The 26,142-nt window shown below is 38.5% G+C and overlaps 2 protein-coding genes across 4 annotated transcripts in view; one reads left to right on the top strand and one right to left on the bottom strand.

Annotated features, from left to right (window-relative positions):
- Window positions 1-4,455: 4,455 nt before the first annotated feature.
- Window positions 4,456-15,039, bottom strand: DBR1 (debranching RNA lariats 1). The gene is made up of 8 exons (XM_006177461.3): window positions 14,703-15,039; window positions 13,966-14,090; window positions 12,410-12,490; window positions 10,516-10,601; window positions 8,780-9,004; window positions 6,213-6,293; window positions 5,819-5,964; window positions 4,456-5,344 (listed from the first exon to the last, which is right to left on the bottom strand). Exons 1-8 carry the CDS (start codon window positions 14,897-14,899, stop codon window positions 4,651-4,653), a joined length of 1,635 nt encoding a protein of 544 aa, XP_006177523.1. The 5' UTR covers window positions 14,900-15,039; the 3' UTR covers window positions 4,456-4,650.
- A 9,981-nt stretch (window positions 15,040-25,020) lies between these two features.
- ARMC8 (armadillo repeat containing 8) overlaps window positions 25,021-26,142 on the top strand; it is a 96,991-nt gene continuing 95,869 nt past the window's right edge. For all 3 annotated transcript variants that reach the window (XM_032487779.1, XM_032487782.1, XM_032487771.1), the window contains exon 1: window positions 25,021-25,316. Coding sequence is in view for 2 of the 3 variants with exons in the window: in XM_032487782.1 (XP_032343673.1) it covers window positions 25,272-25,316 (45 nt within the window). In the remaining variant the exon portion in view is untranslated. The remainder of the gene's footprint in view (window positions 25,317-26,142) is intronic.

Here is a 26,142-nt window from a genome sequence, read left to right as displayed (position 1 = left end):
ATAATTTATACTAAAATTTAACTTTCTACATTTGTTAAATTCCTAGGATGGAGTCAGTTATCTTCTCCCATGTGGTTTGGAGTAATTGGTAGTTGTTGTCAGGCAAGAATTAACATGTTTACAATGTTAAGCTATCACATCCAGAATCCTAGACTACTTCCTCATTTATTTAAATAGTAAATTATTTCCTTTAATACAGTTTTCAGTATTTCTTTACGGAAATTTTGTGCATTTTTGTTATATTATTTTCCAGGAATGTTTGCATTTTTCTTGTTACTGTGTTGTTGTCTCTATCACTTAAGGCTTATTGCTGTTTTAGAAAAAATGCTGTGATTTTTAAAAGTGTTTTTGACTCTGGTAAACTTCTGTTGATCTTGTTTATTTGTGTGAATCTTTGTATTTTGCTGTTTTCCTTTCTATACAGATTATCTACATATAGATCGTCTGCAAGTAATGTTTCCTTTCCAACCTTTATATCTATTTTCTTTTCTTATTTTATAGCTTGAACCAAGGCCTCCAGTAGGTATTATATTAAACAATACCTGGGATTCAGATGTCCCTTTGATTTGCTCTTGCACCACTATGTTCCTCTCATTTGTCACACTGCTGTAGTTGAAATTTCACAATTATTGATGTGATTATTTTATTAGTATTAACTTCCCTACGAGCTCTATGAAAGCAGGAATTATGACTGGTTTTTCTCTTCATTGCATCACTGTGTAGTGTAGTGGGACATATTTATCTCAATAAATACTTCTTGAGTGAATGAATAAATGAATGGCCTAAGCTGATAAAGAAGAGTTAAAAGCACCATAGATGAGGGCCCTATGTTTCTTACTTTGTTTTTTCTTCACCTATTACAATTACAAGTGTATTAACATTCAGGAGCATACGTTTCAGTCAGGGTATTTAGGTTGCAAGCACCAAAACTCATGCTGGCTAAATTAAATGAGAGGGGAATTTAGTGGAAAGAGACAAGATGGGAACTTGGGATTAGAAGGTGAAAGGAGGGCTGAAACACTATGCTAAGAAACGAGCAATTCTGAGGGTGTAGAGTAGATAGTAGAAACTACTCAACAGTTTTGTCTGGGTACTGCCATTGGGACAACCATTTTCATCTTTTTATCTCTCTGATCAAAATCCATATTCCAGGGAGGGAGCATCCAACTGGTATAATTTGAGTCACATGACTATCCTTGGACAGATGAGGGCAACACCAGTGTAGTAAGTAGGGGTGAATCCCGAAGACATAATGTGGTACTACCACCAGAAAGAGGAATTGATGCTTGCGGGTCAAGAATCCTTGACTTCCGCAACTTACAAGTTTTGGGTTTCGATCACTTTAAAGGTCCACCTGCAATATCGCCATTTCAGATATTAGGATAAACTAGAAACTAATGAAAAAAGTGGGAGAGGGAGTAACAGGGTGAAGGAGTTCAGAATGGGAGGAAGTATATCTGAGTATTCCTTTTAAATATAGTTTTGGTAACTACAATGAGGTATCAGTTCACACCAGTCAGAATGGCCATCATCAAAAAGTCTACAAATAAATGCTAGAGTGTGGGGAAAAGGGAACCATCCTACACTGTTGGTGGGAATGTAAATTGGTGCAGCTCCTATGGAAAACAGTATGGAGTTTCCTTAGAAAACTAAAAATAGAGCTACTGTATGATCCAGCAATCTCACTCCTAGGCATTTATCCAGAAAAGAAGGGAAGTCTAATTTGAAAAGACATAAGCATCCCAATATTCATAGCAGCACTATTTACAATGGTCAAGACATGAAAGCAACTTAAGTGTCCATCAACAGATGAAAGTATAAAGAAAATATGGTAAATATATACAATAGGATATTACTCAGCCATAAAAAAGAATGAAATAATGCCAATTGCAGCAACATGGATGGACCTAGAGATGATCATACTAAGTCAGAGAAATAAGTATTATATGGTATCACTTATATGTGGAATCTAAAAAATAATACAAATGATTTATTTACAAAACAGAAACATAGAAAACAAACTATGGCTACCAAAGGGGAAAGGATCAGGGGGAGGGATAAATTAGGAGTGTGAAACTAACAGACACTATTATATATAAACTGGATAATCAACAAAGAATTAATGTATAGCATAGGAAACTATATTCAATATCTTATAATTACCTATAATGGAAAAGAATCTGAATATATATATATATAACTACTTTGCTATACACCTGAAACTAAAGCAATATTGTAAATGACAAGCCCTTCGTCTGTGATCTGAGTTGCAAATGTATTCTTCCAGTTTGTTGTGTATCTTTTAACGTTGTTTATGGTGTACGTGGTAAACAAAACACCATGTTTTTCTATTAGTTCAAGTCTACTTTTGCATTTTTCGAGTGTATTTTAAGGTTTTCCTCACTATAGGTTTTACACATTTCTCATTAAGCATTGCTTTTTGTTTTTGCTCATATAATGCTACTCACTTGTAGTTGTGTGTGAAAACTATTGATTTGTGTATTAATTTTATCTTATTACTTTGCTGTATTACTTTATTTACATATTGCTTTAGTGGTGTATTCGTTTTTGAAATCCTGGTGTTTTCCACTCGTCTGTATTAGATGGTTCTGCCTTTGCAATTCTGATGCCCCTCATTGTTTTCTTTTGCCTGATTTGCTGTTTTCACTGATTGAGTGTTGAAATGTAGCAGACATATCTTCCTCTTATTCCTTGACTTTGTGCTTACTTTCCTTTGATGGGAATGCTTATAGTATTTCCGTTAAACAAGATGCTAGATTTTACTTAAAAAAAAAAATCAGACATGGGTGTTCACCTTTGTCAAAGGCCTTTTCATCATCCATGGGGATAACTGTGTTTGTCCTTAGATCTATTACTGTGTGAATATATGAACAGACTTCCTGATATTGAACCATCCTTGTATCAGTCAGGCTATGTCTTAAAATGTGCTATAGATTCTGTTTGCTAATACTTTATTTAGGAAGTTAGGACTCAATATTCATATGTGAGATTGGTTTGTGGGTTTTTTGAGTAGTCTTTATCAGATTTGGATATCAATGTTACACTTGCTTTATTAAAAGAAACTATGAACTTTCCTTCATTTTCTCTATTTTGGAACACTTTATCTAACATTAGGGATTATCTGGCCTTTAAAAGGTTTGGAAGTTTCTCCTGAAACCATCTGAACCAGGAGTAGTCCCTTGATAACTCCTTCTATAGAAATTATTTTCACTTTCTCTACTAGGATGAATTTAAATATTCTATTTTCCTAGGAAATTAGTCATTCACTTACCAAATTCACTTGTACCAAGTTATGCAAAGTAGTCCTATGTTTGTTTGAATACCCTGCTTCAGTGGCTACTTCTCCCTTTTATTTACTTTTTGGTATTTATGCTCTTTCTTGATTAGGTAAGCTAGAGGATTTTGTCTGTGTGTGTATGAGAGAACTACCATTTATCAACTGTATTACTTATTTATGTCTAATTATTTTCTGTTTTTACCTTGATTAAAAATTTCTGGAAAAGAAACGCTAAGTGTCAGAATATATGGGATTCAATTAAATCAATGATGGGGGAAACAGTTTTTAAATACTTTATGTGAGAATTTAAATCAGTGAATTACTTAACTCAAAAAAAGAAAGTAAACAAAAAGTGGAAGGCAATAAAGATAAAACCCCATGGTCCTAAACCTTTTTTGAATCAAATGCTGACAAGATGACAATTCTCTTATATTGGCTCCTGGATTTGGACTGCCATGAGATGATGAGATCCTGGAACAGTCTTTGGATTCCGTGACTACTGGTCCAAGTTCAGAGCGACAGTCTCCTCAAGTGGCCCAGGCATTCTAACCAGAGACAGGACAGAGGTGTAGTTTCTCCACATGGATCTTTAAACACGATGCAATAGTAGCAATCCATTATGCAGCATGAGGCGTAGCATTTGTGCAACTTGATCCCTGCTAGTAATTAACGCTACGCTGAACCATGCCCCAAATGACCTATACAGTTACTCTAGACATCAAAATTAAAGCTAAATATAAAATGTAAAAGTCAACAGGGTTATGCTAATCTCAGCAATTAATTGTAAGATTTTATGTTGACCAATGTTTAATATTTAATTTATTTCCTGAAATCTGATCTACCATCTTCAGTTTCAGTTATATTTGACAGACATTAAGAGCTGACCAGGGAAAATATTTGTAAGAAATGAAAAGAAAGCATATATAAGTATATATACAATAATGACTTAACTCTGTAAAACAAAATATAAATATGCCATATTTTATACATCAAAATATATATTTACAGTGGTAGTAACTCCCTGAAGGCAAAAATCCCTTAGTCAACTTTGTAGGGCCATCGTATAGAAAAGTGCCTGGTACAAAGTAGGTGTTCATTAAGTGTTTGCTGAAAAAAACTGAAAGTGAATAATAAATATTCTCAAAAAAAGGGGGTACTTAATCAAGTAATATACAAAATTTTAATATTTATCTGAAACATACAAAGGCCTAAAGATAAAGTTGATACCTAACTAAAAGTTTCTTATATAATTTCATTATTACAAAGTTAAGTCTTGAGTCAAAAATCCAATTCTAAAAATATAGTCTCAAAAATCACATATCTACATATAATACTCAGACAAGCAACTTGTCTTAGGCTATATCATCATCATCTACTGCAGCATAGATGGCTTGATTCCTCCTCTTAATTTTCTTTCTTTGTTCGGGTTCACGTTCATCACTCAGCCTCTTCAACGGCACTGAGGTTAAGTCCTTTCCATCCTCCAATTCCACAGGCTCACCAGGTTTCCCCTCCTTGCCAATTGGGGAACCTGATGTATCATCAGAAGATAGAATCATGGAACTTGGCAAGATCCTGACGTCAGAGAAGCTTGCAGAAAAGTCCAAAGCTTGATCAGAAGAAGGGTCTACAGATGGTGTATTCATGTCACTGTGTGCACTTACAATACTATCTTCATATTCCTCTTCTTCATCTAAAATTATCTCATCTGGATTAATCGAGGACAGGGCTGATGTGTCTGTGTTGTATTCACTGGGGTCTTCTCCAGAGTCATTGCTCTCCACATCGTCCTGCCCTTCATAGTCATCACACAACTGATGTTTTTCTTTGGCCTTCTGAAGCCTGACATTAATGTCAGTGATGCCAAGTCGAGCACAAAATTCAGTAGTCTGAGGACTGATCCTATGAACCAACTGCATTTGTGTCTGTGGCTTGCTAGGGTCATAGCAAGGAGCAGTTACACTAAAGTTACTTGGAATTTTGAGGTCATGATTCAATTTTTCCAATACTTCATTCATAGCTTCTTTTGTTGCACTGTAATCCCACCTGTAAAGTCCAAAACAATAGCTTTTTATATTTTAGCAGCCTTGGACAGTAAATGATTAGATCTAACTATGGGCTGCAGGAGCAAGGATAAAAAATAAGCCACATTTTAAAATTCCATTTAATAAAATTACAGTTAATTTAGCAAAGGACAGTTTTGAAATAAAAACAAAGAAAAAACTACCCTTAACTCACACCCAAAGACAAGTACGAATTATTTTAATGTGTGAACCAAATCTCCACCATCTTACAGTTTTAAGCACTTACACACTTACTTGGGTCGGTGCTCATCAGCAGTCCATTTTCTTGGATCTCTTAGATGGAAAACTTGCAATTTTCTTACCAGTTAGTAAACTTTGAATTGTTCTGATTTATTTAACAGTAATTCCCTTGATTAAAAATAATAATAAAAAGGTGGAGGGGACAAAAACTATGCATGCAATGGAGGAGGCAAATTCTACTAAGGTCAGAACCTACCTTGTATGCAGGCCATTATTTTCAGGCATATTCCACAGGCGCTCAGTCACGTTAATAAGATCGTCAGTAGCCCTGAGAATAGCCAGCCATTCAGTGTCATACTCCAGGTAATCAGGAGCACTGGGGTCATGTTCTATTTCTATTACCTACAAGAAGAAATAGGTAATTTCAAGAAATAAGTATCTATTTTTAATATTCTAAGAATGTCAATATAACAACAAAATTTTAAATGAATTTAATTAAATGGCTTAAAAACATTAATGTAACTTAAATATTCCCGAAGAAATCTGAAAATATATAAATTACAAAGAGCACAAATAAATTCAGAAAGTTAATACTGTTTTTTAATCACTGGAAGAGTAAAACTATATTGCAAAGTTCATTTTCTTTTTACCTGAAGAAAGTCTCTGTGTGGTAAGCATTTGTCCAAGGCTAGAAATTTCGTTGCTTTGGCTGACTGTCCTTTATCCTTGGCCTAGACAATATGAAGCATGATTTGAGAAAGACTGTTAAAACATACACTGAATAGGATGGAAATCATCTTTATCAGCCATACCCCTAAGTGGTGTGTCAAAGTAACAACTGGTACTTTTCCAAAACAAGTTAGCTCTACACCCACTTGTGCAATGATGAGCAAGGCACTTATACTCTGGGCTTCAATTTCCTTACAAAAGTCAAAGCAGAAAGTAATGGTGGTGATGACAATGTTAAATCAAAGCATATAACACACATAAATCAAAGCATATAATACAGATTAAAGATAAGACAACAGAAGAGCTTAAAAGTAAATTGGTAGAGCTAAAACGTACAGGAGAAAATTTCTGCAATCTTAGGTTAGGCAAAGATTTCTTAGACACAACACCAGAGTAGATGTATATACTACAGTACGACAAAGTACTATTCACCAATAAAGATGAAATACTGATACATGCCACAGCAAGAATGAACCTCAAACGCAAGCAAAGGGAAGAAATCAGATGCCAAAGACTATATATTGTATGATTCCATTTATATGAAATGTTCAGAAAAGACAAATCCATAGAGACAAAGCAGATCAGTGGCTGCCTGGGGCTGAGCGCAGGAACAAAGACTGACAGCAGACAGGCACAGAGGATTTTCTGGGGTGATGGCAGTGTTCTAGAACTAGACTATATGATGTTTGTCCAACTCTGGAAATGTACTAAAAATCACTGAATTCTACACTTACAACAGGTGAATTTTATGATGTGGAAATTATACTCCAATAAAACTATTTTTTTAAGTGAATTGGCAGGAAAAAACATGAGCAGGACCGCAAACATGAAGGTCACGTTGGAAGAAATAGAAAGTGACTCACTAAAAACAGTAAGGCACATGGAGGAAAAAAAAACAAAAATGCAAGCCATGGGACATCCTACTGAGGACCAGGTTTCAACTGAGTGGTGGTGAGGGACACAGAGAGGTGGAAGGCACAGAGGTCACGGACAGGTCTTGGCCACGGGGCAGTTCTGAGGAAGGATGGTCTTTGGTGTTGGGAAAAGGGCTCCGACAGAACACTGGTGAGAGTCAGAGGCGGTTGAGGAGCCAAGAAAAAGGGATCAGACAGAACACTAATTCAGAGACACGGGTCCCTAAGGTCAACAATGGAAGACGGAGTGTGGGAAAAGTAAATCAGGTGCTTCAGTAAAAATCCAAGGGTGTCATAAGCCCCAAGGGACAGAAGAGAGTAACACAGATGTGGAAGAGGTGACTGATGTTGACACATGACTTGGACATTAGAAGAGCCCAAAGGAAAACGAAAGGAGTAACCTCGCCTCCTTCTCCTAGTGAAGCTGGCGAGGGAGCATAAGCCCACAGCAGAGGGTCCCACAGGACTGTTTCCAGACAGAACCTTCCTAACTGGGTTTGAGGAACATCGTTAAAGTGCACCTCCACCACAGAAAGGGGTCTGCTTAAGTTCAGGAAGCTCTGCACCAACCTCCCTCCCTACCCATCTTGGAGAAAGGTAAGGCCCGTTAGCATATCAAAGGGCCTCAGAAATTCTACAGAAGCCTCTGAGAAGAAATCTCGGTTAACCCAGCATTTTCTGTGTCTTCCCTACGGAATACTTCATGGGAAAGTCAGAGTTCAGTCAGAGTAGGAGGTGAAAGGAAGAACCGCTTATTTCCGTAAAAGCCTAACTATAAATCTGTAACAATATGTATTTATTCTCTAGCCTCCATCAAGCACCATCACCCAAGGAAAACTCTGGGAGTCAGTCTAGGACTCCCACCTCCCTCTGTCACTAAATCTGACGATTCTGCTTCAGAATCTCTCGGAACCTGCATTATTCTCAATGTTCCTGCTTTGCCTTGGGTTAGAACCTCATCTTTTGCTTAAATAGCCTCCTTGCCTCCTATTTTACATTACTCCAATACATACACAAAACTGCTGCCAATGTAATCTTTCTGCAGTGAGAACCTGATGTCATCACTCTCCAACTTTCCCCATTACCTTCTGGTTAAAACCTGAACTCCAGAGCAGGGCCCAGGAGGCAGCTAGGATCTTGTTCCCACGTCATCTCTCCCTGGGCCTCAGCCACAGGAACCAGCTACAGTTCCCCAAAGGTACCAGGCTCTCAGCCCTCCAGCCTCTGCACACATCAGTCCCTCTACCTGCATCACCCTGGTCATCTGCTTCCTCCTGGCACCATCAGTGCCTTTAGAAACCTTCCATATCCCTCCATCTCTCTGGCCACGGCCCCATCTCACCCTGCCCTGGCTTAGGTTTTCCCACAGCATCCTGGCACTTTTTGTCACAAACTGACTACGCTGTTTTATAATTGCTTGCTTGGCCCTTCCCCTCACTGGACGCTGAGTGACTCACAAAAGGAAAGCTGTCTTTGATTTTTTTCTCTGACTTTACAACTGTGCCCATAGTGCCTAGCATGTAGATGTTCAATAAATGTTTCTTAAATCAAAGAATAAACACTTTGTTTTCTACCTGATGTTGCATCAAGGCTGCAAACTTCACATGGAGGTGTGCGGAAAACCAGTAAGTAGGTTTTAAGTGCTCCAAAAGCTCTGAGGCTGCGGGACTTCCTAATGTGTTATTTTCCACTTCTTGTCGGAAAAAAGATTTAGTCTTAAGAAGCTGCTTCTTATTTCCATAATGATATATACTTCTTGGCCAATCGTGAGATAGGAATATGTCCATAGGCTGCTTCAGCTTTAATGGAAAAAGAAAGCTCTTAAAAACAGATTAACCAAAAGCAGTCCCCTCCATTCTCTCCATCACCACACAACCATTTACCCATGTAGGTCTCTAGATTTCTGTGTTATTCATTCTAAAGACAGTTTATTTAAGGAAGTCACAGAATACTGAGCTACTCGCTCATCTAGCAAAGAGAAAACTTCCTCTCTGCCTCACAAATCATCCTTATTTTCCGTGGCAAGGCAGGTCCATAGAGACACACTTCGATTAGGCTGCCAATCAGCTATGGTCTTAGCACTGGGTGTCTAAAATCTCTAACAATCATTGTTCTTTTCCTTTTTGGTAAAGAAACTACTATTTTAAGATCCAGTGACACCAGATTTCATGAGACTTGTAATGTAAATGATACAATAAACCTAAAGATACGTTCCATTTTTTTCCTAACAGATTCACACAGTAAACACCAAAAAAAAAAAAAACAAACCTCTTGTTTACTACAAAAATTATAGTAGAGTTATTTAAGGGACCTGGTGTCTTCATGAGGAGCACACAAAATATACTCCATACTTTCAAGTAATCCAAAACAAATACTTGGAAAACAAATTAATTTAAGTAAGTGTTCCAGAAAATACAAAATGTAAGATAAATATGACTACACTGAAAAACTTGAGTGGGCAAAAAGTGTTGTGAAAATTCAGAGAAGGTTGATGACTTTAAACTAGACACTGGTTGGGAAGTGGTATCTAAGCTGGGTCTACAAGGACTGGTAGGATTCAGATGAGTGAAAGGGAAAAAGCACTCAAGGTGAGAACTGTCATGAATAGGGCACACCTGCAAGCATTCTGATGCTCCTGTAGAGGCTGTTGTACCTGGTGAGAAGGGACTGAGTTCGGACCTGGCAGGCTCTACCACTTAACCATGTGGGAAGTCCCGGGCAGGTCCCGGTTACCTTCCCTACCTGGGCCTTGGCCTCTCACCCTTAATGTGACAAAGTAACACCTACCTCACAGCATCTGAGTGACAATTATTTGAACTATCACGGGGGAAAGTTGCTTAGCCCAGTGTCAGGCATTTAATGGCTTCTCAAACAAAAACCTAGTTTCACCTACTCTCCAGTTAAGTCAGGGTTTCCATACTACCTTCATAATTTTCCCATATCCTCTATCATCTTCACTGTTACTTATTTTCTATTTCATATCATTATATGAAATAAAACATTTAATATTTTCTTTAAAGTATCACTTTATCCCAATATATACTCTAGCCTTAGCCTAAGTAACAGTATCCAAAGGTGTGGATCAAATATTTTATTTTATTATTAACTACTAAAATCAACGTATAGCCATTAAAATAAAAAAAAAAAAGTTCACCTGTGAACCTCTTAGAAACAACTGGGGATCCAAATTTTAGAAATACTGAATTGAGCTCATCTTGGAAACAGTAGACTACAATGATCAAAGTACATTTTGGTGCAGAATTACTTTAACATTTTTTTCCAGTCTGCTGTAATGTACTTTTTTACATACCTGTTTTAATTTGTACACTTCGATATTTCTCACATGATATATACTCCTTATTGTTGCTGCATTATAAGGGGGGCACTCAAAGTGACCTTAAATTGAAGAAGACAAATAAGCTATATTCAACTCCCTTAAACATTGCAAGTACAAATACATACACACACTTTTCCAATGCTTTTGGTTCTTAAATTTTTCTTTTAATTTTATTAGTATTTTCTACTAATAAGTAATCATAAACTAGAAATTAAATAACTGTGGGGGCTTATAATTTTTAAAATTAAATTATATGTAATTCTGAAATACACTGTTTATTCACATTGCTAAAGATTTAAAAGATACCATCAGGAAGGTATAGGTTAAAGGTATAGGGTTCCTCCTGGAGAGTAGACCAGTGGGTGCCTAGGGCTGGCGTAGGAGTCAGGATGACATTTGGCACAAAACGTTTAGGGATAATAGGACTGTTCTAAATCTGGATGGTGGTAAAAGCTGCATAACTATAAATTTACTAAAATCACTGAATTATATACTTACAATGGTATATAAATTTTACTGCAATAAAGCTACTAAAACAAGAGGAGGGGATTTTCCTATGCCTTCTCCCAGCCATCAGTAACCCTACCTATGGGCAAACAGTGTTAACCAGGTTTTAGTATTTTATTCCAGAGAAATCATCTACACATATAAAACACCTATTTCTTTATTCCCTCTTTTTTTTTTTTTTTAACACAAATGGCAGTATATCTTCTACATGTTCCGTGCCTTGTTTTTTTCACTTATTTTGGAGTTCTTTTCATATTAGTCACACATAGAGCGCCTGCCTTTTTTTTTTTTTTAATGACTTCAAAGCATTACATTATAATGCTGTATTTAACTAGTTCCTATTTTTTGCTATTACAAACAAGGCTGAACTAAATAAATTTATTTATATCCTTTTGCACCTGTGGAATATATCTGTATATCAGTTCCTGGAAGATGAACTCCTGGGTCAGAACACCTTTATTAATTTCCATAGATATTACCAATTGTCATCTAAAGAGTGGTTCCAATTTCCACCCACACCTGCCATGTAGGAGATGGACTATTTTTGTGACCCGTGCCAAGTTTATAATCACAGGGAGCAGGGCAGCAGGGAACAGACTTGTGATTTAACAGTTACCTTGAGGATATAAGTTTTAACTGCCAACTTAATTCATAAGTTTTAAAATCAATGTGAATCCAAGCTATTTCTTTAACTTTAAAACCTAGGTATAATTAATTCATTCAGATACAATGTGGTATGCTTATACAATGGAATACTATTCACAAATTAAAATGAATAGATTAGAGTTACATGTGTCAACATGGATTTCAAAAACATATTAAACAAAAAAGCAAGTTGAAGAAAGATACATATAAAATGACACACTTATATGAAGTTTAACACATGCTGTACAATACAATGCAATACAATGTTTAATACATGCTATGCAATTCAACACATGCTATACAATGTTTAATAAGCTGTTACTGATACAGTAATGATATAAAATAATCAAGTGAATGATAAACACCAAATTCTGAATAATGACTGCCTGGTGAGGTAAGGGAGGAATAAAAAGAGAGAGATGGGATTGAGGAAAGATAAACAATGAACTTCAATTATATCTGCACTTTTTTATTTCTTAAAAATCAAAATTCAAAATGGCAAAATAGCAAATAAAACTAGATGGTAGACACACAGATAATACATTCTAGTGTTCTCTGTTTTCATATGTATAAAATATTTTATAACAAATTTAAGAATAAACTAATCAGTTCATAGAAGAAATCCAATAAAAGAGTCAATCTGTATATATTATGCTTAGTTACTCTGGGGCATGCAAGTTCTAAAGTTTAAAAACAATTCTCAAAATAACAATACCTTTTCGATAGTCATGAGATTTAAATATACCAGAGATTCCACCAATCCTTACGCCTCGGTATTTTACTACACCTGCCAAACCTGAAAAAATACACAGTTAAACAAAATTACTGCAGGAAAAGCGATCTCTTTGCTAACTGAACAAACAGTTTAGAAGCCTAGAATTCCATGCAGTCCTAAAATTATTTGAAAATTAAGTATCATGATGAGGTTACTATTTTACATAGGAATATGCCAACAATACATAAGGCAGACTAGGGAGGGGAGGACTAGAAGCAGATCAGGCAAGAGACTGAGCAGAAAGGAAGGAACAAATGAGATAGGGCATGTTAAGAGGGAAACAGACATACGTAATTTGGCACATAATGGAATATGGAGATGGGGCAGGGGAAATAAGGGAAAATGTCCTATGATGGATTTGTCTGTTATAAATCTGGAAGTCAAAAGTTTAAGGTAAAAAGAACCGGCAGCTTCTGTATTTAATTTCTGATTGATAGTTTACAGAAAATTTCATCTTTTCACAACACTGCAGTTGTCAATCAGTAATAAAGTAAAGAAATTACATTTCTGAAGTTACAATGTCATCATTAGAAACACCTATAAACATTTAAGTGAAGAGATAAAAGCACTATATAGTTTAAAAGGATTAAAATCAAACCTGAACCTAATCAGGTCTGTAAATCTAAATGCAGATTATAGCCAATGCAAAAAATATAAGGAACATGTTAAACAACACGAGGAATTCCAATTCAGAATGCAGGAAGTTCTACTAGACAAATGTCGCCATTTTCTTCAACAAATAAACAGCACAGGGTGGGAGTTGGGAGAGAGGGTGAAAAGGGACTATGAGGCTTCAGAATCATGACAATCAAATGAAATGTGCAGACCTTGTTTGCATCCTATTTGAACAAGTGTCAACTGTAAAACAGACATCTTTGTGATAATCAGGGAAATCTGAATATGAACTAGGCAATAGATAATAAGGAATTACTGTTACTTTAGTTAGGTATAATCACGGTACTGTAGTTGTATTTTTTTAAACCCTCACACTTAAAAATACATGCTGAAGTATTACAAGTGAAATAATCTGATGCCTGAGATTTGCTTTAAAATACTCCAGTAAGCCCCTCCTGCAAAGCAGTTAGGGGAGAGTGGATTGAATTAAGGATGGCGGAATAATAGTTGTTAAAGCTGATTAATAAGTACATAGATTCATTATGCTATTCTCTATTTCTGTATATGTTTAACAATTTCCATTATAAAAAATTTGAGTTTTTTAAAATTTTATTAAAAGAGTAGGAAAAAAATAAGGGATTGCAAATAGTATGTAAGTTCTTTGCAGTAATATTAAGTATTGCTTAAAACACCAGATGATGCATGGATATATTTTCATGACTACTTACTTAAATTAATTGTTTTAATTAAATTTTCATGATTATTTAAATCAAGAAACATTCCTAAAAGACCGTACATCTCAAGATGCTGATCAACTGGTATAGAAATCCTGACAGGCTCTTCCATCCCATCAAACCAAGAAATTACCCACAAACACATACCTAAATAATAAATGTTGGGTGCCACCCAGCCACCGTAGGGTAACTCTTGCAAATGATTTGAGGCTTCATGGTTTCCCCCAATGAAAATTGTAAGAACTGGGGCCTTTTTCTCTCCAGAGTAATATCTAAAACACAAGGGTAACGTCAATTGGCATAGCAGAAATCGGGGATAGAGGAAAGCAATTGGGCATATCTATACCATCAGGCATAGCAGAAAAGCGAAATATGGTCCGAAGTAAAAAATCTGAGTTCATCATAAAAAGTTTAAATCCTCTAAACCAACTGTCCATCCTTGTCCTTAGGAATGAAGGGCTGCCGCCTTGGGTTTCAAGCCAACGTACGTTCAATGAGGTCAAAAACTTTGTCAGTTCACTGCTGTAACTTTAGCTTCCAGAATGAGGAATGGCGCATAGCAAGCGTCCAGTAAAAATTCCTGGATCATTAAATGGACTAGTCCCCGAGTCCTATCAAGTATACGGTAGATTAACTTGTCAGTTTCTTCCTGCAAGTTTTCCCCTCAGGCTGCGATCCCTTCCGAAACAAATAAAATAGATTAATTTAAATAAGAAAAGTGACATTTACGAAGGGCCAGTTTCTAGAGATAACAAAGACGGGGTACTAAGAGAGACGGCTGTTCAGTGGCAGACGGGATTCGAACCCAGCCCAGGTTCTCTACCCCCACTGCTGGCTAGTCACACCTCGCACGGCGGGGTCCGAGGCCCGGCGGCCTCCCTCACCTGTAGAAGGTCTGCATGTGGCGGTACTTGGGCGGCACGGCCATGCAGCGCAGGTCGGCCTCGTTGCGCACTGCCTGGAAGTCGCCGCAGCACAGCAGAAGGTCTATCGGCCCGGGGCCGCGCCGCTCCGCCAGCGCCAGCGTCTCGTAGATCTTGTCCAGCTCGCCGTGGCAGCAGCCGGCCACAGCCACCCGCATCCTGCCGGCCCGAGGCGGGAAGCGCTGTCCGCAACCCCTCAAACCTGAGCCAGCCCAAGCCGGACTGATCGCTCAGCTCCCGCCAACCTTAACTGAGATGCCGCCTCTTACAAGTGAGACTCTTGCAATATAACTCACTTCCGGTTTCCAAATCTCGCGAGAGAAGGATCGGGACGGGGAAGACTAGCACCGGATTCCAGGGAGCTGGTGAATCAACTCAGGCTCTACGTATCTTGTCCCGTCTTTGAGTCGGAGCGATCTGACAGACGGTAAAAAGCAAAACCAGAGTAGTAAAACAAATAAACAAAAATCCTCAGAAATAGGCGTTTAGTTTGATAAAATCAAACCAAACTTGGAATGAACTTCTCATGGCAAAGATAATTGCCTGAAAGTGATTAGAAATTAAAAGATTTTAAGACACCCCAAAATAAAAATAAATTTAAAATAAAACTTAAAAACTCACTGAGGATTTTGAAATTATCTCCTCGAAGAGTTTCTAAAATTATCTGTTGTTTTTTTTTTTTAAAGGGTCCGGGGACTCTTCATTTTCCTACCAAATAGTTGTTTGCATAACTAGAATGCAAGTTCATGAAAGCAGATGTCTAGAAAACATCCAGGGGGATAATGGGCCAAGCTGGCAATCAAAGAGTTTGTGGCCAAGACAGAAACAAGTAAACAAATAAATAAAACGCCTCAGGAAATTTCAATCAAGAAAATAAGCTAATCAAGATAATGCAGAGAATAAAAAATCGATCTCAGCTCTTAAAATAAAATCTAGATAAAATAAGCAATATTCCAGGAACAAAGGCACCAAAATTAATACAAAATGAAGAGGAAGATGTAAACAAAACAATGACAATAAGAAGACACTGGAAAAGTTGTCTAAGACATAAATCCATTGAAAGACATTGTAGCCAGAGTGATTTATGGACAATTTCTTTCACATTTACAAGGAGGACATAATTTTCATGACATCTAAATCGATCAAAAGGTTAGAAAAATATGGAAACTAATATTCCCGATTATTTTTAATGTTTTATTTTCCTTCTGAATTAAATTTTTTGAAATACATAAGAAGAGATACTTTTTATGACATTGCTAAATTTAACTTCTTCCATTTGATTTTCAATCTACAGTAATTACCTTTTTATGGGTCTTTTTTCCCGCCATGTAAAAAAATTTTTAATTTTAATTAACTTGAAGTACCATGAACAAATCAAATCTTAAGAGCACATTTTGATGCATTTTTACATGTATAATCACCCATATCAAGGTATAAAAAATTGCCAACATTCTAAGACTCCCTTGTGCTTCCTCCCAAGCCTTTTCTCCCAAAAGAAAAACTCCATTTTAACCTCTATCACCATAGATCAGTTTTGCTTGTTTTTAAACATCATATAAACGTCAGTATATATTATATACTCTTTTATGTCTGGCTTCCTTCATTCAACTAATGCTTGTGAGATTCATCCATGAATCTAAGTAACTGAGCAGGATGCTATGGGGCCTTCCCAGGACAGAACTCCCCTCACCATGTCCTCTGCCTGCCTCTTGTTTGTAGAAAAACTTTAGTCTCCTAGCCCTTCCCCAAGTTTCAACGAATAAACTTAATCAGAGAAGTGAGAAAATGCAGAAACAAAGGAAAACAGTCAAGCAAGACAAAATAATAATGGTTTAACCACTGAACAAAGTCAAAGATCTTTAGTTCCTCCTTAACAGCTATAGAGAATATTCTGAACCATATCCTTTGAGCTGTTTTGCAAATACCAAAACCCCCACCAGGTGGAAGAAGTTAACTGTACCCTGCCTAGAGGCATGTATGGCCTGGACCAGTTGGAACTAGAAGGTTGATGGTGTTGACTCCCAATTACGTCACACCAATCAAACAGAAGACTGTCCATGAGCTGACCATGCACCATGCAACTCCCTTCCCTCACTGTGTCTTTAAAACCTTTTCCCCAAAAGCCATCTAGGAGTTCAGGCCTTTTGACCACTAGCTACCTGGGCTCCTTGCTTGGTGCCCTGCAATAAACACTGCACTTCCCTTCACCACAACGCAGTGTCAGTAGATTGGCTTCATTGCATGCAGGTGAATGGACCCAAGTTTGGTCCGGTAACATCCATACTATAGATAGATGTATGCTATTTCTTATTCCTGTGTAGTATTTCATCATGTGAACTTACCATAGTTCATGTATCTATTTTTTGTTGAAGGATATTTGGATTGTTTCTAAATTGGGACTATTATGAATAAAGCTGCCATGCACATTCTTGTAAAATCTTTTGGTGGACGTAGCACTTTCTTCCCTTGGATTCTGCCCAGGAATGGACTCTCTGGGTAACATAGTAGATATATGTTGTTTTAAGACAGTGTCAGTTTCTAAAGTAGTTGTGCTAGTTTACACTTTCTTAAGCAAAATGAGTGTTCTAATTATTCCCTATGCTCAATACCACTTGGTATTATCTGTCTGTTAAATTTTAGCCATTTTGTTAGTTGTGCAATGGTGTCTCCTTGTGATTTTCATGGAGATTCTACAACAAAATTTTAATATATCAATTTGAATTTTCTTCTTTGGTGACCATAGGAAACAATAACTTAATACCATAACATTCAAAATCTAGTGGTCAAAGAAGGACATAAAGATAATGAATAGGGATGAAGAAGTGCATTTTGCTCAGCTCTTACCTCTATTCCCAACCCACACCCCATCTCCAGAGGCCGTACCAGTAAGTTAATAAACTTGAGAATTCTCACTGACTTTATCAAATCCAGAGAGAACAAAACTAAAATAGATAGCTTCAACTCCTTCCTATTCTGAATGAGAAGAGACACGAAGGTGGTTGGAGAAAAGTGAATTGAGTGAACAATGAAGATAATTCTTTTTGCAAATGTGAGGGACTCTTTACTGCTTAGGCAATCCCTCTCAAACTGTGTATGTGTGGTCTGGGAAAACAAACAGGTCTCAGATCTGGTGGGAAGGAAATTCCCTGATTCTGTCAGTGCAAAGACAGTATCTAGATAGAAGCAGCCAACAATGAGCAAGATGAAAAAAGCACATGTGAACTATGGAAACATGCAAAACAGAGCATAATCCAGCTAAGCTGGTGTTAATTAAAACTTCTTAGGTACAACCAGATCTATCTCCTTGAAATCAAGTCTTCTTAGGGGGAGGGTATAGCTGAAGTGGTATAGTGAATGCTTAGCATGCATACGGTCCTGGGTTCAATCCCCAGTACCTCCTCTAAAAATAAATAAATAAATAAACCTAATGACCACCCCCCATCCCCCCAAAAAGAAAAACCTAAATCAAGTCTTCTCATTGAAGTGGTTGATTCCAGGGCAGAGAAAATACAAAATGAGCCTGAATCATCTTATGCCAGAAGGCAAGGAAGTGCTCAAAGAATCTGGGACATCAAAAGTATATTGAGTGGAGGTTTTTCCACCTGCTAAATCTGAAACAATTTCAGGGTCAAAATACATAATATCAATATGAGCCCACTGAATAAAGTAAGAATCTATTATTCCATTCTGACGTAAATCAATCAATTAATCAATAGAGCTCTTATTTACACAAGAACGCTGATTGGTAAGTATAGAAAGAAAGTTGAAGTTAGAAATCACCATTTTACTGCCATCATAATCATCACCGCCATCATCATCATTGTTCAAGCAAGACTTGTCAATGAATGCTAAGATAACTGGGTAAAACTTTGAAGAGTAATAGGATACTTACCTAGTGTCAATGTATCCATTATTTGAGACTGCTTATATGATCTCAAAGTATCTTTCCAACAGATACTTATTTTAACAAAGAGGAAAATAGGGATTTTACACCAGAGAAACCCAGTAGACACCACTTAACAAAATGATTAAAGTTAATCTCACTAGGAGTGGACAAATCCACCTCTTGTGCCCCCTGATATGACATACATTACTTCTATGGTATGCCTGCCAAAAATGGGTAACTTGACTCTAATCTTGAGAAACAGCAGACAAACTGAAATTGAGAAAGATTTTTTTTAAAATAACTTGCCTGTCTTTTAAAAAATATATATTATGGTCAAGGGGTGGGTTATTGCTTAGTGGTAGAGCATATGCTTAGCATGCACGAGGTCCTGGGTTCAATCCCCAGTACTTCCATTAAAAATAATAATAAAATAAAATAAAGTAAACCCCCAAAATGATGGTCATGAAACACAAGGACAGACTGAGAAAGATTAAAGTTAAAGGATACGCGGTTTCATGATAACTGAATGCATTGTGTTGCTATGAAAGACATTATTAGTATAATTGCAAAACCCGAATGAGATCTGTAAGTTAGATAGTATTGTATCAATATTAACTTCCTGGTCTTGATCATTTTACTGTGGCTACATAACAGAATTCTTTGTTTTTAGGAAACACACACTGACGTATTTAAGGATATATATACCTGCCCATCCATGTATTACAGGGGCTAGAAGCTAAGAAACTTCATTTCTTAGACTCCCTTGCTCGTTGAGGTATGGATTGGGCTTTGCACATGAGAAACACTTATGTGAGGTTGGAAGGTAGAAGAAAAGTAAAAGTAAAAGCTGTTTCTTTTCTCTTCTGGCTCTAGCAATGGTGATGACAGCTCAGCAACCCAAGCTCCTTTAGCAATGATGAACTTCCCACTGTTCCTGATCACAAGTAAAATACTCCCTCCCTATTTGCATCTTTAGTCATTCTAATAATTTTGCAATCTTTTTACTTAAAGTACTTACTTCAAATGGGTTCTGTTTTCCTGTATGTTGTGCCAGCCAGGATGTCATTCATGGAAAAGGCCACAATCAGATGTTTTCAACCATGAAAGAACTCCAAGGAGACAATACACATGAGCTCCTCTTGGGAAAAAAAATGACTTGACAATGAAATCCAGCCAAATAAAAGATGAATAAAAATAAAGGACACAAGAAGAAAGAACTGTGTTGAAAAGATGGATGATTTAAAATAGAAAAAAGTAAGGGGATAGGAAATGCTGTGGTGAGGGTAGGGTACTTAATGTATATAGGATGATTCTGGAAGACCGTGTTGATAGAGTGACGTATTGAGGAGAAACCTTCATGAGGTAGGGGAGTGAGCCGTGGAGATATCTGGGCAATGAGTTTTCAAGTCAGTTTATAAATAAAATGTCACAAACATCAAAATAAAACATCCATCCGTGCTGTTATAAGAGAACTAGGTGGTTATGGCGCTTCCCACCACCTGATGGCAGCACAGTCTAACCACAGGAGAACTAAGGCAAGAGTGCCTCTGTGTGGTTAAAACTAAAGACAGGTAAGTAACACAGAGGGATGAAAGAGTTCTGCGGTGTCTCTAGCCTCTGGATTTTAAACTTGTCAGACATTTCATTGAATTTTATGATTTCATCCAATTTTTTAAAAAGAAAACAGTATCTCTTTTTATAGGTTTGATGACTTACAGATTCCATTCCTGTTACTGTAAATGGTAAAGATTGGATTTACTTTGCCTAACTTATCTTCATGTCTCCACTTTCAAACTCATTTGTATAACGTGGTCCCCACTGCTTGGGATGAGGGTAAGAGTGTCTTTTTGTTACTCAGGTAATCCAGGAGATGGCAAGCCATCTGGAGATCTGCTGATTTTATAGTGTCAATTTTCCTATAAGTAACTGGGGCTCTTGTCCTAGTATTGATTTGGCAAGATCTGCTAGTATTTCCACAGCTACATGCAGAGAAAGAGTGTCTTAATTGTTCCATTAGACAAATATTTATGGACAAAGCAGGCTTGGAGGAGCACACACAGCTTTGCCTCGGCTGTTCCTGTTGACACTTCAGGTCAAAAAGCTTGGATGCCACCTCCACTAGAAGGACTTCCTATGACTTTAGTCCTGGTGATGTTCCCTCATAGATGCTCCCTTAGCCCCATACCCTTTCATTTATCATCCTACATTCTTGTTCTCTTGTCTCTCTTCACCTTTTTTTTGAAAGCTCTGTGATAACAGGGAATCTATCTATCTTGCTAATTGTATTACTATCCCTGGCCACAGTGCTTGGCACATAGTATGTACCTTGCATATATATTTTGTTGAATGAATTAATTTCCAGGAGCCTTGGTACTCTTTTTATTATTATTCTCTAAATGAGTTCCTTTCTCATTTTTTCCCTTTCTCATTTTTAAAGAAAAAACAATTGCTTAATCCACAGTGACTCAGTCTTTTTATACTTCAATTCTTCACTTTGTGTTTCCTGAGAACAAAGGCATTCTCTTAATAGCCACAGTACAATGATCAAAATCAGCACATTAACAATGATACCTCATCTACAGACTTTATTCACATTTTGCCAGCTTTTCCCTTGATGTTCTTTGTAGCAAGAGGGGAAATTTGTTTTTTCCTTGTCCAGGATTCAATTCTAGATTATAAATTGCATTTAGTTGTCATGTCCCTTTAGTTTGCTTTAATCTAGAGCAATTCCTCACTTTCTTTGTCTTTCATGCCACTTTTGAAGGGCGTAGGTGTGTTCTTTTGTCATATGTCCCTCAAGTACAGTTTGTCTGATGTTTCCTCATGATTACACCATGCTTTTTTGGCAGGAATACCACAGAAGTGATGCTGTGTTCTTCTCAGTGTATCATAGCATGGTGTCTATTTATTCCATTAGTGGTGATATGAATGATAATCACTTGAATAAAGTGGTGTCTATCAAGTTTCTCTACTAACACTAGTAATGTAGGGAGGTACTATTTCTCATCAGATTTCCACCAATTAGTTTTAGCACGCATTGATGGTTCTTGCCTCAAATAATTATAATGCATATGGTCGTCAAGGGGTGGTTTTCAAATTCCATCATTTCTTCTATAGTTGTAAGCTGGAATTCGACCACAGCAGTAATTCAGTTATAAAAAGAGTATTTTCTTTTCTTTTTTCACTGTAGTTACTAAATAAAAGACTTTTTCAACATCTTACTAATTCTGCTTTATGCATATACGTATTTTACACACTCCAAGCATGAATTACTGATGCACTATTTCCCATTGTAAAGCCCTCGTAGATTTTTTTAATTGGCTGGTCACTGAGGTGTGCGCTCAGTAGTCCCATGTAGGAGAGTCCTGTTGGGTCCCAGAGGACTATGTGTGAGAGCTCTGGGCAGGACTCTGAAACAGAGAAGCCTGTGTCAAATTGATTCAGCCTCTTACTCCCTGAGCAACTGTAAGCAAATTATTGAATCTCTCAGAGTCTCACTCGTATTCCCGTCTGTTTGAAGGCAGGAACCACACCTTATTCCACTTTGAATCCCTCGTACAATGTGTGCACAAGTAAACCCAGTTAGCATCTATCCAACTGACCTATATCCCTTCTACACCAATATTAGTCCATTTTCTATTTTTGATTTATGTAAAGAATCTCCTCTGTTTTGAAAGCTTTTAAAGGTTCCTCTAAATTCCTTTTGGGACCATTCAGTTTGGGGTTTGAATCTTTCTGCACCTTAAGCTTTCCTTTTTTACATAGGTATGTTTCTTACTTTCAAAAATATGACTTTATTTCTCTTCCCTGGGAGTTCCATTTAGATATTTATCAATACTTGGCAGATTTCTTTCTTGCTCCTTACTTTTAATTGTTTATTCCTACTTTTTCTTTATCAAATTCACACTTTGTTGTCATTGTTTTGTTTTTTTTTTCCAGAAATTAATACTTCTCTGAGATAGGGCAGGATGGGGATAAATTTCATTCCTGTTTGCATGGGAGTCCATGGGGCTATTTCTCTCTCTCTACCACAGTGCCAAAGTTAACTGTTTTGTTGTTGCTGACTTATAGAGGCTGAATCAAAAATTTTCATTACCCTTCAACTTCTACTCATTATTTAGGTTTGAAGGGTGTATCTAGGGTTATTTAGGAGCAGAATTTGGAACAGACGTGAGATTTCTGACCCCTCAGCTTAGGGGATTGCCAATCAATGCTTCCTTCCTGTAAAATCACTTTACAGAGGTATTGATTGCCCTGAGTCACAGTCCCTAGCCCCTCCTCACTCTGATTTCAGCTACAGCAATAATGATGATTCTGCTGCAAGTTCAGATGCATGCTGCCTGTATCCTACCCCAAAAGTGAGCCTGCAGAGTCTGCTTTTCTGCATCAGGTTAAGGAAGCCCTCTCTGTTCTATGCGCAAGTATGATCTAGGAGGCTGGGGAATTAACCGCCCCAGAGAAACCCTCAACCAATATAGGACGGTAGTGGTGGATAAATGCTCCAACCTCAAGATGGATATCCAGGGGGTCATGTTTCTCAGGGGTCCTCAAGGAATAAGCAGTGACTTCAATAATGGACCATTATATTGACTTTTTCTTCTTTCCTTTCTCACTCTTCTGGGTCCATCAATTTTGTTCCATCGAAACATTTCCCAAATAAATTACCTGCACCCAGATTATTCTCCCAGGATCTGCCCAAACTAAGCCAAAACTTCATTCACCAAACACTTACTAAGTGACTATTCTATGCTAGGCAGTGAAATAAAAGACCTAAAAGCTAAAATTCCTAGTGCCGGCTCTGAAGTGTATAATGGGAAGACAAACGAGTGAAACATTACCCCCAAAGTTACACTTTATTGTTGGAGATGCTATGTTAGTGGCAAGAACAGAATGATGCATGAAGACATGGGGGAGAGGTCACCTAACCTATACTTAAGGGAGGGCCTTTCTGGAGAATGTATTGCTTGAGCTAATTAATGAAGTGTAGATCAAATATAGTTCTAAAACTCTATATCATACAAATGTCAACTGAAAATTTAGTTGATATCTCTATGTGCTCTGTATAAGGGTTATGCTCTGCTTTGTTGTGGTGTGTGGTACATGACATGATTCTAAGTCATACATGGATGGACATTTAAACTTTTTTGTAGTTACGTTAATGTGTACTAGAATAAAAGTAGGGAGTACAATACACTTGATTTTTTTCAGAGTATTATGGTTTAGGATGAGGCTAAAATTATTTCATCAGTTGAAACTGGCTTTAAAGAAAAGTACCTGGGTGCAGACTGGCAAAGACTGTGTGGGAGGTATGCAGATTACTGAAATAGTGTTGCAACAGAAGGAAAATCTACAATGAAATTCCTGCTTTCCAGAAAGTCAACAGTTTGTAAGGGAACACAGGCCCATAAGCAAGGATGATTAGTACTACAGTAAATTTAGAAACCAAGTCACAGGAGGAAGATAGGAAAGCACTGAGGAACGAAGTGAAGGAGAGGCTAGAGCTATGACATCAGTTGGAAGACTATTGCTCTAGTCCAGGGAAGAGGTAACACCAGCCTGAATTAGGGAGTGGATACAGCAATGGGAGTAAGGCAAGTAATTTAACAGGTTCATTGCAATCATCCTGTGAAAACCCTACTGGTTTCCAGCAGTATGAAGTTGAAACCTGTCCAGGGCAGTTTCGTCCATATCCATAAACACACAAATGGAGAGGAAGAGGTGAATTCATCAATCAAAAAATAGAATTAGCAGCATTTTTATTTGGCTTCAGTTATCAGAGTGTTTTAGTGGGAATTATTCAGATATTCGCCCCCCCCCCCCTTTTTTTCCTACTTAACTCAGAGGCTGGAGAAATGCTAACACATACACAACGCTTCGTACGTTCCAGGCATGTTGTAAGGGCTTTACATTCTTCATCTTCATAACCCCTTATTTTACACAAGAGGAAACTGAAGCATAGGAGGTTAAGTAACTTGCCGAGGTAATGCAGTTCTGTGAAGTAGCAAGGATTACACCCAGGCATTCTGGCTCTAGAGTATCTATTCTTAACACTACACTAGAATAAAAGGGTCTGGCAGATAATGCCGAAACAGGTCACACTTCAGCGTTGGATCGTGAAACTCTCTTACTGGTGACAGAAGACCTAGTTCTGAGATAACAGTTTCTCCAACTGAAAAATGGAGATAATAACGACGCTGGGAGTTTGGTGCAAAGGAGATAATGAAGGTAAACGTGAACTTCAAATTATGTAGGTGACTCCACACACCAGTTTTTCGGAATAACGAATCAATCCGTGAAGCTAGTAGCGATACCCCGCCCCCGAAGCCCCGCCCCCCGCGAGCCGCAGGTTGGGCGGCAGATCTGCTTTGCGCATGCGGAAACTGCTGCCCGCTCCCACCTCTCACCCTGGCTGAGAGTAGCTGCCGTTTCTGAGAGGACGATTCGTAAGGAGGGCCCTGGCGCGGTTTCCCTTTGCTCTCCCCTCTGCGGGCCTTGGCCGGACTTCAGCGGTGTCTAGAGCGTGACCCCTTCCCGTCTACCTGCCTGACTTTCTGCAGAGGTACCTGTGGTTGGCCTAGTAGTTGGCTGTCGAAAGTGCCGGCCCCCGCGCCGGCGCCGGCTGCAGCCGGGTGGGAAGGCTCAAGATGGCGTGCCTGTTGGAGACCCCAATCCGCATGAGCGTCCTCTCGGTGAGTGACCCGCCGCAGCTGCTCGCCCGGGAGCTGGGGCCCAGCCCGCAGCGTTCACCACCAACGCAGCGTGCCTCCTGGGCACCACCCCTTGCGGTGGCCTCTGGCTCAGCTGTGGGCCGGGAAGTCAGGGAGGGTAGGCGGGCGGGACAGACGGGACCCCGGCCGAGCCAGAGACGTTTCCAACTCCGGGAGCGCTCGCCGGTGCCGGTTCTTGGGACGGCGTCCGGCGGGCGGGGTGGTAGGGCATACGGGCAGCTGGCCCGGCGGCGCGGCTTGGGCTTTGCCAGGCGTTTCACCGAGCCTTCCTCCTTAGTGATGCCGCTTCTCGGGGCCGAGCGCTCTGCCCTGTGAGACGCCGGGCTGGGAAGGAGTGTCCACTTAGCCCCCGCGGCTTTGGCCAAAAGAGGTAGGGGTTCCTAGGCCCCCACAGTCGCCGGGCTGCCAGGCCAGGTCTGTGTGGCACCTATCGCGTCCCAGCACCCGGTCACGGGCCAGAGCTGCTTGCTTCTTGGCAACGGGGATTTCATATCAGCTGCAACGTCTCCTAGTGTCTGTAATTATTTAAGCCCCGTTGCTCTGCTCTGGAGGTCGCAGGTTTGAGTCTAAAGGAACCGGTGCCTGACATTCCTTTTTCCTTCAAGGAGAGTCGGACGTTGAAAAGAGGGAGAGGTCTTATTTTCGTACAACTGGAAGAAGGGAACGCACTGACACGCCAGGGAGTAATACCTAGTTTGCTTGCTTGTCTACGTTTAAAACTTAAAACATGACGTCCACCTTTCGCTATGTTACTCTTGAGAGAACCAGGACCCGGGTGAAAGTTACT

This window comes from Camelus ferus, chromosome 1, assembly GCF_009834535.1.
Source record: "Camelus ferus isolate YT-003-E chromosome 1, BCGSAC_Cfer_1.0, whole genome shotgun sequence".
NCBI lineage: Eukaryota > Metazoa > Chordata > Mammalia > Artiodactyla > Camelidae > Camelus > Camelus ferus.
The sequence above is the reverse complement of the archived record's forward strand: the minus strand, read 5'-3'. Positions and strand labels throughout refer to the sequence as shown.

Excerpts from the sequence above, each read along its gene's own strand:
- DBR1 (XM_006177461.3), bottom strand. The coding sequence starts at position 14,899 with ATGCGGGTGGCTGTGGCCGGCTGCTGCCACGGCGAGCTGGACAAGATC. Across the intron at positions 12,491-13,965 it reads ACCCAACATTTATTATTTAG|GTTTGGCAGGTGTAGTAAAA; the intron begins GTATGTGTTTGT and ends GTATTTTTTCAG. Across the intron at positions 9,005-10,515 it reads AAGTGTACAAATTAAAACAG|CTGAAGCAGCCTATGGACAT; the intron begins GTATGTAAAAAA and ends TTTCCATTAAAG.